The following is a 12,766-nucleotide window of genomic DNA, read 5'->3' on the forward strand; positions in this document are numbered from 1 at the left end:
AACGAGGCTGTTTAATGATGAATCTGTCGATTTGCCGGTTTGATAAGCATACTGGTGGTTATTTAGTGGGGATGCATATAATGCTACCTTCCTGATATGTCCGTCCAGTGTCCTCTCGAATCCTTTCAGCAGGAAGGATGTAAGGCTGATTGGTCGTACCGATGGTGGGTGTGGGTCTCTCTGACCCACTTTAGGTATATATACCACCCTTGCTGCCAACCAACTGGGTGGTATATAGTTCCACGCCAGACTAGCTCTATACAATTTTGTGAGAATAGGTAAAAAGACCGAGGTACTTTATTATTTTTTTCAGAAAAAAAAGAGAATACCCATCTCCCCTATTATTTTAATATATTATTTTATTTAAAGTTTGACTTGCATTCATACAAATTAATCATTCATGATCATATTTTCGGATTCTTCCTTTATCAATTTGACCAAAGCTGCGTTTTGAATTGCCATGTATACTCATAGAAATCACAGCAGACAAAATTCTAGATAACCTCAAAATTTTAGCTTTATTTAATGTAACTGAAGTAGACGATTCTTCCATTTATACCTATGCATGAAGCTCGATGTGCAATTATTTTCTTTGCTGTACTTTTTTGTCTCTATGAATGCTGAATGTTTCTTTAAGATCTTCTACCTCTTTCTCTCTATAGATGTTCTGAACTTCGAACTGAGTGGTCGTGACTGCTGAAAAATAAAGTGAGATGAGAGTTGTATTGTTTTTATTTTATTTTTTCGTCGGGAGAGCTCTCAGAGAGAATGCTTGATAGGAACTTTTGAGATGGTCCTTTGTCAGTAAAATACTAATTGTTTTTATATTTTTCTTCATATGTCCACGTCGAAACGTTGCTGCTTGAAGGACTTTGAGGTATATACAAAATTGGTCTTTAGAGTTACTTTTGTCGTTAGTTTTAGTGAATAGTCTTTGTTTAGTTTAGACGCTTTCCCTGTAGATTCCAGCTAATGCATTTAGAAGAGTGTGTTAACGATTGGCACCGCGTTTTCAACTGAATACGCGTTTATATCATACGTTTATATCAGACGTTTTAACTGACGTTTAGAAACGTGTCTTATAAACGTTCAGGCTTCCTAGGTAGACATATTCAAATAATTACACCCCTTGATTCCTGATATGCGCCACAGAAAGAATTTTAAAACGATTGAAAGTCATTGTTGCGCATACCTGTAGCGAACTTAGCTGCTTATTTTTTGCGGGTAAAACCGCATGGCAAATAACACATCTTGTTTACACTAGTTATGAACTCACGATACACGAACACCAGTAACCCCGTTTGTTTAGTTTTGCCATGTAGGTTCATTCTAACATAATCGAACCATCTCTAAAGTTGCCTAGGGCTCTCGCATGTCTGCTGAAGCGCATGTATTTATTTGCTTTTAGCTTCGTCGTGTACTGAATCTCATGGTTTGCATGGTATTCCGAGGAGACGGTTCCGTCGGACCATCGAAGAGTACACTAAGATTTTCTTGACACAAACGAACATTTTGTTGTGTATGTTTATTCGGGAAGTGATTTTTAGGGATCTAACATTCATTTTGAATCTCACTGAAGGCTAGTTAGGCAGTAGATTGAGCAGCCACAATTTTTGACATGAACTGATATGTGTTCCCGAGGAACACTATTATTATATTATAATAGTGTTCCCGAAGAACACTATTATCACTGGTCACACGTTCAATATTCGAGCTCTATTATCAATCTGCAACCTACGGTGGTGTATTCGTTCATTGTGAATCTCTATAAAGGCTTGTTGGCAGTAGATTAAGCAGCCGCATTTCTAGGTCAAAACTGACATGTGGCGTACACTGATCTGGTGTTGATAGTGGTGTTCCCGAGGAACACCATTATCACTGATCCTGAGTCCAATATTCGAGCTCTATTATCAATCTGGTATCAATGGTGGCCTATATGTTTATTGTTATTCTCTATAAAGGCTAGTTAGACAGCAGTCACATTTCTAGACCAAAACTATCATGAGGCCCACATTAGTCTGATGACTGATTCTAAGTCCAGTTAATGATGGTGTTTCAGGAGGAACATAATCATCACTTGTCCTAAGTTCAGTATCGAGCTCTATTATCAATCTGCCACCTATGGTAACGTATACATTAATTGTGAATCTCTATGAAGGCTAGTTAGATAGTAAATTGAACAGCCATATTTCTAGACCAAAACTGTCATGAGGCCCACATTATTCTGATGACTGATTCTAAGTCCAGTATTCGAACTGTTTTTTGTTATTCTCTATGAAGGCTAGTTAGACAACAGCCACATTTCTAGACCAAAACTGTCATGTGGCCAAAACTGTCATGTGGTATACATTCATTGTGAATCTCTATGAAGGCTAGTTAGACAGTAAATTGAGTAGCCACATTTCTAGACCAGAACTGTCATGTGGCACACATTATTCTGATGACTGGTTTTGAGTCCAGTACTCGAGCTCTATTATCAATCTGCCACCTATGCTGGCGTATATATTTATTGTTATTCTCTATAAAGGCTAGTTAGACAGCAGCCATATTCTGGTGTTAATAATGGTGTTTCAGGAGGAACATAATTATCATTGGTCCCAAGTCCAGTATACGAGCACTTTTATCAAGCTGCCACCTTTGATAACGTATACATTCATTGTAAACTCTATGAAGGTTAGTTAGACAGTGAATTGAGCAGCCACATTTCTAGACCAAAACTGTTATGTAGCCTACATTAATCTGATGACTGGTTTTAAGTCCAGTATTCGAGCTCTATTATCAATCTGCCACCTATGCTGGCGTATATATTTATTGTTATTCTGTATAAAGGCTACTTAGACAGCAGCCACATTTCTAGTCCAAAACTGTCATGGGGCCCATATCAGTCTGATGACTGATTCTAAGTCCAGTTAATAATGTTGTTTCAGGAGGAACATAATTATCACTTGTCCTAAGTCCAGTATTCGAGCTCTATGGTACCACCTATGGTAACATATATATTAATTGTGAATCTCTATGAAGGCTAGTTAGACAGTAAATTCAGCAGCCACATTTCTAGACCAAAACTGTCTGACGATGACTGGTTCTGAGTCCAGTATTCGAGCTCTATAATCAATCTGCCACCAATGGTGGCGTATATATTCATTGTTATTCTCTACAAAGGCTAGTTACACAGCAGTTATATTTTTACACCAAAACTGTCCTGTGACCCACATTAATCTGATAGCTGGTTCTAAGTCCAGTATTCGAGCTCTTTTATCAATCAACCACCAATAGTAACATATTTGTTCATTGTGAATCTCCATACAGGCTAGTTAGACAGTGAATTGAGCAGCCACATTTCCAGATCAAAACTGTCATGTAGCACACATTAATCGGGTGTTGATAATGGTGTTCCCGGAGGAATACAATTATCAATGGTCCTAAGTCCAGTATTCGAGCTCGGTCACCTACGGTGGCATATTTGTTTATTGTGAATTTCTATAAAGGTTTGTTACACAGTAGATCAAGCAGCTACTTTTCTAGACCAGAACTGTCATGTGGCACACATTAATCTGGTGTTGATAATGGTGTTTCCGAAGAACACCGTCATCGCTGGTCCTAAGTACAGAATTTGAGTTCTATTATCAATCTGTCACCTATGACAATGAACGCATACGCCATCATAGGTGGCAGCTTGATGATATAGCTCGCATACTGGACTTGGGACCAGAGACAATGAACAGTAATAGAAGCTGGCTACCTGTTTTTACAAGCGAACAGGTGATACAACTAAGAACGATATAAATAGAGCGCCCAGTACTGAAATAGTAGTTGATGCGTTGGTTACAACAGGAACCCGAGCATTAGCTCGTCGTGAAAGTTTACATTCTTCGAATGATGAAATTGTGTTCCTCAGCAAACACCATTATCATTGGTCCGTACTGAGACTTTTCGGACACCCAGTATTCAACCCTAAAGAAGGTTCTGTTGTCGAGTCGTTTCTATTTTTCAACTTATTGTGAATACTTTCGTATTGAAGGGCACGCATCATTTTCTGTTACTTGTAATTTCTACAAAATTAAGTCAGTTGCTGCAACAGCAGATATTATTGTTGAAAAAAATGCTTGTATTGTGCAAAATCTAACAACAGAATACTGAAAACGTCCATTTTCACAAAATAAACGAATGCTGGTTGACCAATGATTCGTGCATGACCGTTCAAAGCTTTTGAATGTTTGCTGATGGTTCTGAACGAGAAGCCCATTGCTTTCTCTTTGCTCCATGAGATTCAGTACACCATAATTCATAGAGCCGTTGGACTAACTTGAATTTCGTGATGATTTTGCAGTTTTTCGTGAGGATTGTCCACATTAGGAAATGCTTCACGCAAAAAGGAAATATTTTCGTGATAGAGGAATTCAGTAAGTATTTTTTGACGAAAAAAGGAATTATTAAGTTTTTGCCGCTAAACAATTCAATGTTTCGTTGACGATTTCAGATCCCAAAACTCGACAAGTGATCGAAAGAAAGTACAAGTCACCTATGGTAAGTATGGAAGAGTGAAATTTGATTCATTTCCGAAGCTTGTATCATGCCATTTGTTGATGTTTCTGAGTTAGAATCACACACAAAGTTCGCAATTTTTACTAGATTTATTCAAAATTTAATTCCGCACTGAATTTGTGATTATGAAGTGGGTGGTAAACAGTATTTTTTCCTTCGATGTGCAAGACTCTGAACTTGACAAGTTTCGAAAGTGCCACAAAAAATTTGCTCACTTTCCAATTTTATACAGTGTCATCCTCAAAGTATGCACCAAATGGAAAACTTCTTTTTAAGGGTTTTTCGACAAAAAGTTATTCTTTAAAAAAGTTTGCGCATCTCCTGAAATCAAACATGCACTAACAAAATACAGTAAAACATACGTAAGGAGCCTTCAAATATTTCATTTTGAGACAAGAGTAAAGTACTCTTTTTTTGGAAAATTCCGGGAAATGTTATTTGGAAAAGTTGCTGGGCATTGAAAAATACATCTTGATTTGAAGTCATGGCTCTCTTAGTGGAGTTTTATTTTTTTACCCATTTTTTTAAATGGAGACTACGAAAAAAAATTGTTAAAACAATAAATAGACAGCATCCTGTATACGATGGTTTATTGTAAAAGCCTGTAATATTACGAATTACACAACTATGGTGTTAACCACGGTCAATTTTTTTGAAAAGTAAAACAATTTTCAAAGTGTTTTGTGCAAAGTTATTTTTATTTTTGTTAACACCGAAAATTACTCAAAATTATTAGGTTAGGTTAGTGGTTAACACCATAGTTGTGCAATTCGTGATATTACAAGCTTTTGAAATTAACCATCGTATACAGGATGTTGTCTATTTATCGTTTTAGCACATTTTTTTTTCGACATGGCCACTCAGATGGTCATGACTTCAAATCTAGAGGTATTTTTCAATGCTGAACATTTTTTCTAAATAACATTTCCTCAGATTTTCCAAAATAAGGGTACTTCACTGCTGACTCAAATTCAAATATTTGAAGGCTTCTCCTATATTACATGTGTTTTACTGTATTTTGTTGCTGCATGTTTAGTTTTAGGGAATGCACAATCTTTTATCAAGAATAACTTTTATTCAAAAAACCCTTAATAAATAAGTTTCCATCACAAGGCTAATAAATATTTCGGGAAGAAAATCGAAAGAATCCCCTCAGTAGGCTTTTGAAACAAATTTTCGGTTTCGGTTAATGTTAAATTTCAGGAAAGGAAGGTTTTGGATTTCTACTTTTCCTGAACGTAGGAGTCTTTTAAAAAAAAAGGAGAAAGCCAATAATTTCAAAATAAATACTTTACAAAGATGTGTAGATCACGCAAAGAAGTAACTTTCATACACAAAATGGATGAAAAATCTTTTTCAAAACACCTCTTCCGCATGAATATTGAATTACACTTGAATTTCAGTTCGTACTCGAAACATTCGTTATGAAATTGAATCAGATATCACTCACAGGATTGCTACACGATACAGTATACGAAAGAAGTAAAATCTCACTTACATGGAACACTGTCATCCTCAATGGCGAACATCCGACGTTTCTGAATGAGACACTCACTTTATTGCCTCTTCAGCACTAATCTGGATGACATTACAAGATGAAGCTTTCAATTCATTCATAAAATTACGACTTTATGTCTAATGAACCATGTCATCAATGATAAATAATTCATCACGAAATCTGCTCAATCGAAAAGATTATTTTCGAAAGGACATTTTATTCAATGTGATGATTTAACATTATTATTGTTATTTTTTTAAGATTTACTTGAACAAGGACAAGCGGAGAGAGAGCTGAAAATAAGCCATCGATAAAATTATTCCTTACCATTGAAAACCCCTATACACTGACATGAGTTGAACATATGGAAGAATCAACTCTCCTACATAGATGACGAATGTATTCTCATACATATATTCAAATATTCAACTATTGAAAATATAAACTGGATGATTTTGCATTGAAATTACATGCATCTTTTGTCATTACTATAAAGAAAATAAATTCAGTGTGTTGAGTGAATAATTTTTGCATGACCAATAAATTTGTTATTTCTATAAAATATCACATCACATCACTATTTGCAATTTCATCAATATACTCTTGAGTTCAGGAACATTTTTTTCCACGATAAATTCGATCATCAAACATTTCTATCTATTCAGTTCATTTTATTTGATTCGGGTATGATCATCATCATTATTATTGAATTATACTTTTTGTTTTTTCCTTGCACGTTTACTTATTTTGATTTTCCTTGTAGGCTAACAGGATCATACATTGTTTCCACAGGATACTATCCATTTGCATGGCACAACAATTTGTAGAATATTATCTCATTTCCACTGCATGACAGCTTATTATAGAAGTAAGGATTTTTTCGCCCTTTTCCATATATATCCAGCGTATTTTTCAAGTAATGGTAGGAGTGGTTCGAATAGGCAATGAAAACATTGATTTTAAATTTTGTAAAAATGATTTCTCTACTCAATACTAAAAAAAACAACCCAGCAGATTTATCCTTTTCATCAGTCTCGGATCAACAAAATGATACGATTAAACAAGTATGTTGTGCATTTCTTTAATGTCCCCCCTTTTATTTTTTGATCTGGTTAACTCCAAAAATTGAAATTTAGGATAATGAAATTGACAGATGAAACTTCCAAGATGGCGACTGGGCGCCATCTGGGAAAAAATTAAATAGAAAGAAGGGCCTTGTGACACATCATTTTGAAGCTCCATACAAATGCTTCACAACCCTAGAATATAATGTCAATATCTTCAACAACTACAAAATGGCGGAACTTTTAATACTTGCCAGAATACATTGACCAAAGGTGTCAAATCTGGCGAGCGGGTTGGCCATTCTGTAGGACCTCGTTGGCCAAGCCAACGACCGGGAAAAGTAGTATTCAAATAGTTTTCTACTTGTCTGGAGTATTGTGGTGGTGCTCCATCTTGTTGGAATACAATATCCATATCGAATTCATTAGGATTCGCTTCGACGATTTCAGTGATGAGAGGGTCAACAATAGTTTCTAGCATATTCAAATACAGTTTCCCTGTTGAATTTTTATCAATAAATAATGGTCCTACAATATGGTTTCCCAGTATTCCTGCCCAAACGGTAATTTTCTCTGGATATTGGGTATGTTTTCCCGGAAAACGTAAGGGTTGGTGTCACTCCAATAACGGCAATTTTGTCTGTGAATATTGCGGTTTAAAAAATTTATATTCGTCACTAAAACAACTTCATAACGGAAACCACAACAGTGGTTTCCGTTATGATTTTGCAGAATTCTATTCTTCGATCTTCAGTTTATTGGTGTACCATTTTAATTTTATATGGATGATACATATTCGTCTCCAAAAGTCTCCACACAGTAGAAGGAGACACCTCACAAACATTCGCGACGGAATAAGTAGAGTGTTCAGAATTTACTTCTATCTCACCAAAAGCCCACAGACGGATGGTCTGTAGGCTTTTTGTTATGTACACTACCGGTAGTTGTGAATTTGGATACAATTTTCCTGAAATATTTCCTACAGATAGGACGATTCGGAAAACGTTCATTGAAAATCCTTTCGGTCTCGTGAAACTTACGCGTCGCACCGTAAATAAAAATCGTTTCAATTTTTTTTGAGCATTTCAGAGATTGTTGACGTGGTACCTTTCTACTAGTAAAACCGAAAACTAAATGAGAATATCCTAACTGAACAATGATGTTCATTGTCGTACTGACATTTTTTGTCGTTTTTATAAACAAAAAATAACTCAACAAACCTTATCGGGTTGCTGGAATTTCCATATGGCAGATAAAAAGGATTATTTCTAGAAATATCGATATCAATGTATTTTTCTTCAGGGGATTATTAAATGTTCCATCATTTTGTAGTAGGTGAAGATAATGACTCCATATTTTAGAGTTGTTAAGTATTCGTCAGGAGCTTCAAAAAGATTTGTCACAGGTCCCCCTTTCCATTCAATTTTTTTCCCATATGGCACCCAGTCGCTACCTTCAAAGTTTCATCTGTCAATTTTACTTCAAAATAAAGTATTCATGCATTAATTCCATTATCCCAAATTTGAATTTCTTGAGTTGATCCGTTCAAAAAATAAAAAGGGGGGTGATTAAAGGAATGCACTGTATAATAATACCCAATAGGTCCATTGTTATATTGCTCCCAATAGATTTTATTATATTTGATTGCCATCTCGCCTAATGGTGCATAAACTCAATTAATACGAATTGTATCCTGAATAATAATGGAATCCATGTGTCCGGGTTCCATTGATTTTTTTTTCATATACCTGTACGTATACTGAACTAGACTTCTGGAAATCAATAATTTTTTAACGAGATGACTCAATATTAGAAAAAAGTATATTTCTGATACAATAAGAAGAACTGAATTTCAGTTGTTGAATTTGATGTTGCAACATTATTTTTAAAAACTAATTACATCAATGAAGCTTCTCACAACTGTGATAATCTGAAGAGCCTGAATTCTGTAAAATAATATGCAATAACATTTTCATATCGATGAAAATAACATATGTTATGCATACGAGTACAAATCTGAGATAAACTCATTGGAATTTAGAAATATCCATAGATACCAATTTATATTCATAAGGAATTTCATGAGATTTGGCTGAAATAACTTCGAATACCTTTACTACTAGGTATATACTGCTGGTGTTTATCAGTAACTTTATTTACAAAAATGAGAAGTTGAAAAAAAAATTACAAAATTGAAGAAACTAAAAGTTAAACTTTCTCTCGGTTATCTTAAAGGCGCGATTTTGTTCCATCCTTTACATAAAAGAGGACGTATGCTTCTCCACTCACAAGCGACTTTGGTGAAATTGGTGACACGTGCGAATCGTTGTATTTGTGCCACGCGCTAGTATACGGGTGTCTGCAGTATGCTGTATAATGTCCTCTGTTAGTAGTCCCACTGTGATTTAAAAGTGCATATAGATTATAACAAGTAGCCACATTTTCTCCTGCAAAATTGTCCATATCCAATCCTTCTAGAGGAAATTCGATGACATCATTCAATTTGCCTCTACTTTCCGTTGGAGAGAATCTTTTTAAATGTATTACTAAAATATACGGAAACTTGTGGATTGATAGGGACTTTATGCATTTTCTCCTTTCCTTGCATTTCGAACACGTCGGTTTTTCAATTCCATCCAAAGTTTCTTCTCTTGTAAAATAATCTAAGCATTGCCACAAACTCAATTGGTCGCTTCTTTGTGGTATGGAGAGAGACAAATCCCAGAAAGGATCAAATGTTACTGAAGAGTATCCACAGTGTGTGCATTTCATCGTGGATTTCAATTGGCCAACGAAATTATCTACAATCTTAGAGTTATGCATCCTCAAATATGTGAGCCATGACTCTTGTGCATTTCCGCTGTCGCTCAATTTTTCCTCAATCTCCGTTAAGATTGGTTTAGGTTTCTCATTAATTATATTAACCTCTTCATGTAATCCTTCTAAAAGATAACGGAGAAACTCCTGGGCGTCTTGATGGAAATTACCTATGAATCGAGGAGCAAAACTTTGAATCTGATTTTTTAAGGAGGCTGTATTTACTACTTTATCAAATGAATCTTCTGACCACAACTCCTTGATGACTTCTGCAAACGATTTTATTAAAGCACCCTTCATACTAGAAATACTAGTATTGATATCTTTCATGAATTCATCCTTTTTCAAATATTTCAATAACCATCTCGTATTTGATAAACATTGAATTACGCTGTTCATGAAACAGGTGTTACCAATATTTTTTAAACCATTCAACCCAAAGGTTTTGACTGAAGAATTTATCACTGAACAATCCGAAATATCTTTGAAACCCATTTGAGAATTTTGCTGAGAGAAAGTATTTTTTCCATTTGCTTTTATTTTAATTTCATGAAGTGGTTTCTTATTACCTCTCTTTTCTTTATAGAATTGGTTTTCAGGAAACAAGTAAATTTCATCAAGTTTTTTGGAATCAGGGAGAGTACCGAAAAACGAAGCTGCATTTCCTCTTTGGATGGCAATACTAATTTTCTGTATGAGAAAAGATGTGGCTCTTGATTCGTGGGTTTCATCGGTTACCTTTTTTCCAATTTCATTGATGAAAGATAAGGCTTCAGGGCCAAAAACACCAAAGGTTTCAATAGCTATTGGGCGAAAGATATAATTATTTTCCAAATTCTGATATTTCCGTAGTTTGGAACTTTCTCCTAAAGAAGCAGCAGCACCGGCTTTCGCAGAAGTAGCAGGAAGATGGCAAGTTGCTAATGTATCTACACAAGTAAAGTCCCAAACAATAGATTTACCATTTTTCCATGGAACAAGTGTCATACCATCCGGCCGTTTTCCGTCGTCTCGACTTGTGCCTATAGGTTCTAAAATCGCAGGAATTTTTGCTGAAGTTAAAGCCCTTTTGATTAGATCATTAATTGCATAGTGGCGAGATAAACGACCAGCGCTAAAACGGCAGCTCAACCCATGAGTACCCGATTCATCCACAAATGCACCACATTTACAAAAGTGTTGAACACACAGTGGTGTACCAAGTCGAAATCCGATGGCAAGTCTGAAAGAGTCGTCATCTAATAGAGGAACAGCATTTAACCAAGCACCAGATTCTTTCACAGTTACTGCGAGAAGACGAGCCTTATTTTTTGAAGTGTCAGAAGCTGTCTTCAGTAAAATACTAGTTGCTTGATCTAGTAATGGTTTATCCCATGCCCTCTGGTTTTTCATGTCTTCAATTTTCATTGTTTGGCCAGTTCTAGATTCCCAAAGAGATTTTCCCCGATCAAAAACACAATCAGATATTGGCTTTGGGTATTGTAAGATAATTTCTATCAGATCGGAAACACTGCAAAATGAGGACAGAAATGATGGCAAAGCGAGTGAAGTGGCTGAACGAATTCCTAATCCTCCTCTAGAAACTGGAAGTGATGCCTGTAACCAAGTTTCGTCTTCGATACGGTTATTAGTAATGAGTTCCAGCATCCTTCTTAATTCGTCATCGATATTTTGTAATCCCTGTTCGTCATGCCAAGTAGGGCTGCACCTCAAAATATACGATAATTTTGGAATGGCTAATGAATTCTTCACCTTTACCTTTAGAACGAAATTGTAATCTTTGGGTTTTGGAAAATCCTGCAGGTACACCTCCAGGACGAGTACCTTTGGAACTTCCATTAGATAATGAATCAGAAACTGGATACTTGAGTTTTCTCATGTACTGGAAGATTCACAGTACAGAAGTGATTCATAGTTGGGTATTTGAAGAATTCATTTCCACGGTATTTGGAATATTTCCAATACCAGTCAGTATTCCACATCTAGTATGGGAATCATTTCTCTTTGGAAGTACCCAAAGTACTCAGAGTACCCAAAGTACTGTACCTCACGAGTACTAGGTACATTTGACTGTTCAAATTAGCCAGTATGTCTACAGTAAATCAATTAAAATATTTTCAAAAATTGAAGTTTACCTCAACTATAAAAACCTTAAAAACCCTTACTTGAAGAATACGCTTCACACACCACTTTTTCCAATATAAAATCTGTTTCAGGCGGAACAAATTTGCTACTCGGTACTCTGCGTGTTTTCCTACATGGCAGCCGGAATCGACAAGAAGAGGTCTTCGAACGTGTCACGTCTACCGATCGCCCCCTGTCTCGCACCTTACACACCCCCTTCCGAGGAACCCCAACCCCTTCCACACGTGCCTGCCATACCTCCGCCTAGCAGTCCGGATCCCGGTTCCATCACTCCAGTGGGAGGTCCACCCAAGTACCCTCCTCCAGCGTTACCTCCCGGTGTGGCTCCTCCAGCGCCACCTCCTGGGGCAAGGACATTTTCGTCACAGATGTCTCTTTCAACACTTCCCTCTAGTCAACCCCCTCCCGTGCCTAGTCGGTCTATCCCAAGGAGACAGATTTCTATGCCTTTGCCCCCCCAAACGCCTCCAAGGCCGAAGTGACGTCATAGGAGGTATTCTTTGAGGTTCGTGTATGGAAGTGACTGTAAAGGTCCTTCGTGTCTTCCTTGGGTGTGAGTTTTTGGGTTAAGGGTCAAGTGTAAGGGGATGGTATGTGTTATTGCCGCGATCAACAATTTTTAATTTTTTTGATACTTCGATGTCATTAAAAAAAGAGGTATTATTCAAATTGGAAGGGTATAACTTTAGGAGATAAT

The 12,766-nt window shown here is 36.4% G+C and overlaps 1 protein-coding gene across 1 annotated transcript in view; it reads left to right on the forward strand.

The window, feature by feature from the left end:
- Rab3-GEF (Rab3 GDP-GTP exchange factor) overlaps positions 1-12,280 on the forward strand; it is a 98,396-nt gene extending 86,116 nt beyond the window's left edge. The window contains 4 exon segments of the mRNA XM_074176152.1: positions 4,331-4,403; positions 4,481-4,527; positions 6,807-6,911; positions 12,141-12,280. Coding sequence (XP_074032253.1) covers positions 4,331-4,403; positions 4,481-4,527; positions 6,807-6,896 — 210 coding nt within the window. The 3' untranslated portion in view covers positions 6,897-6,911; positions 12,141-12,280.
- The last annotated feature ends 486 nt before the right edge of the window (positions 12,281-12,766 follow it).

The sequence above is a fragment of the Leptinotarsa decemlineata genome, unplaced genomic scaffold, assembly GCF_025532065.1.
Source record: "Leptinotarsa decemlineata unplaced genomic scaffold, Ldec_3_MD MMD2_tig00001621_RagTag_RagTag, whole genome shotgun sequence".
NCBI lineage: Eukaryota > Metazoa > Arthropoda > Insecta > Coleoptera > Chrysomelidae > Leptinotarsa > Leptinotarsa decemlineata.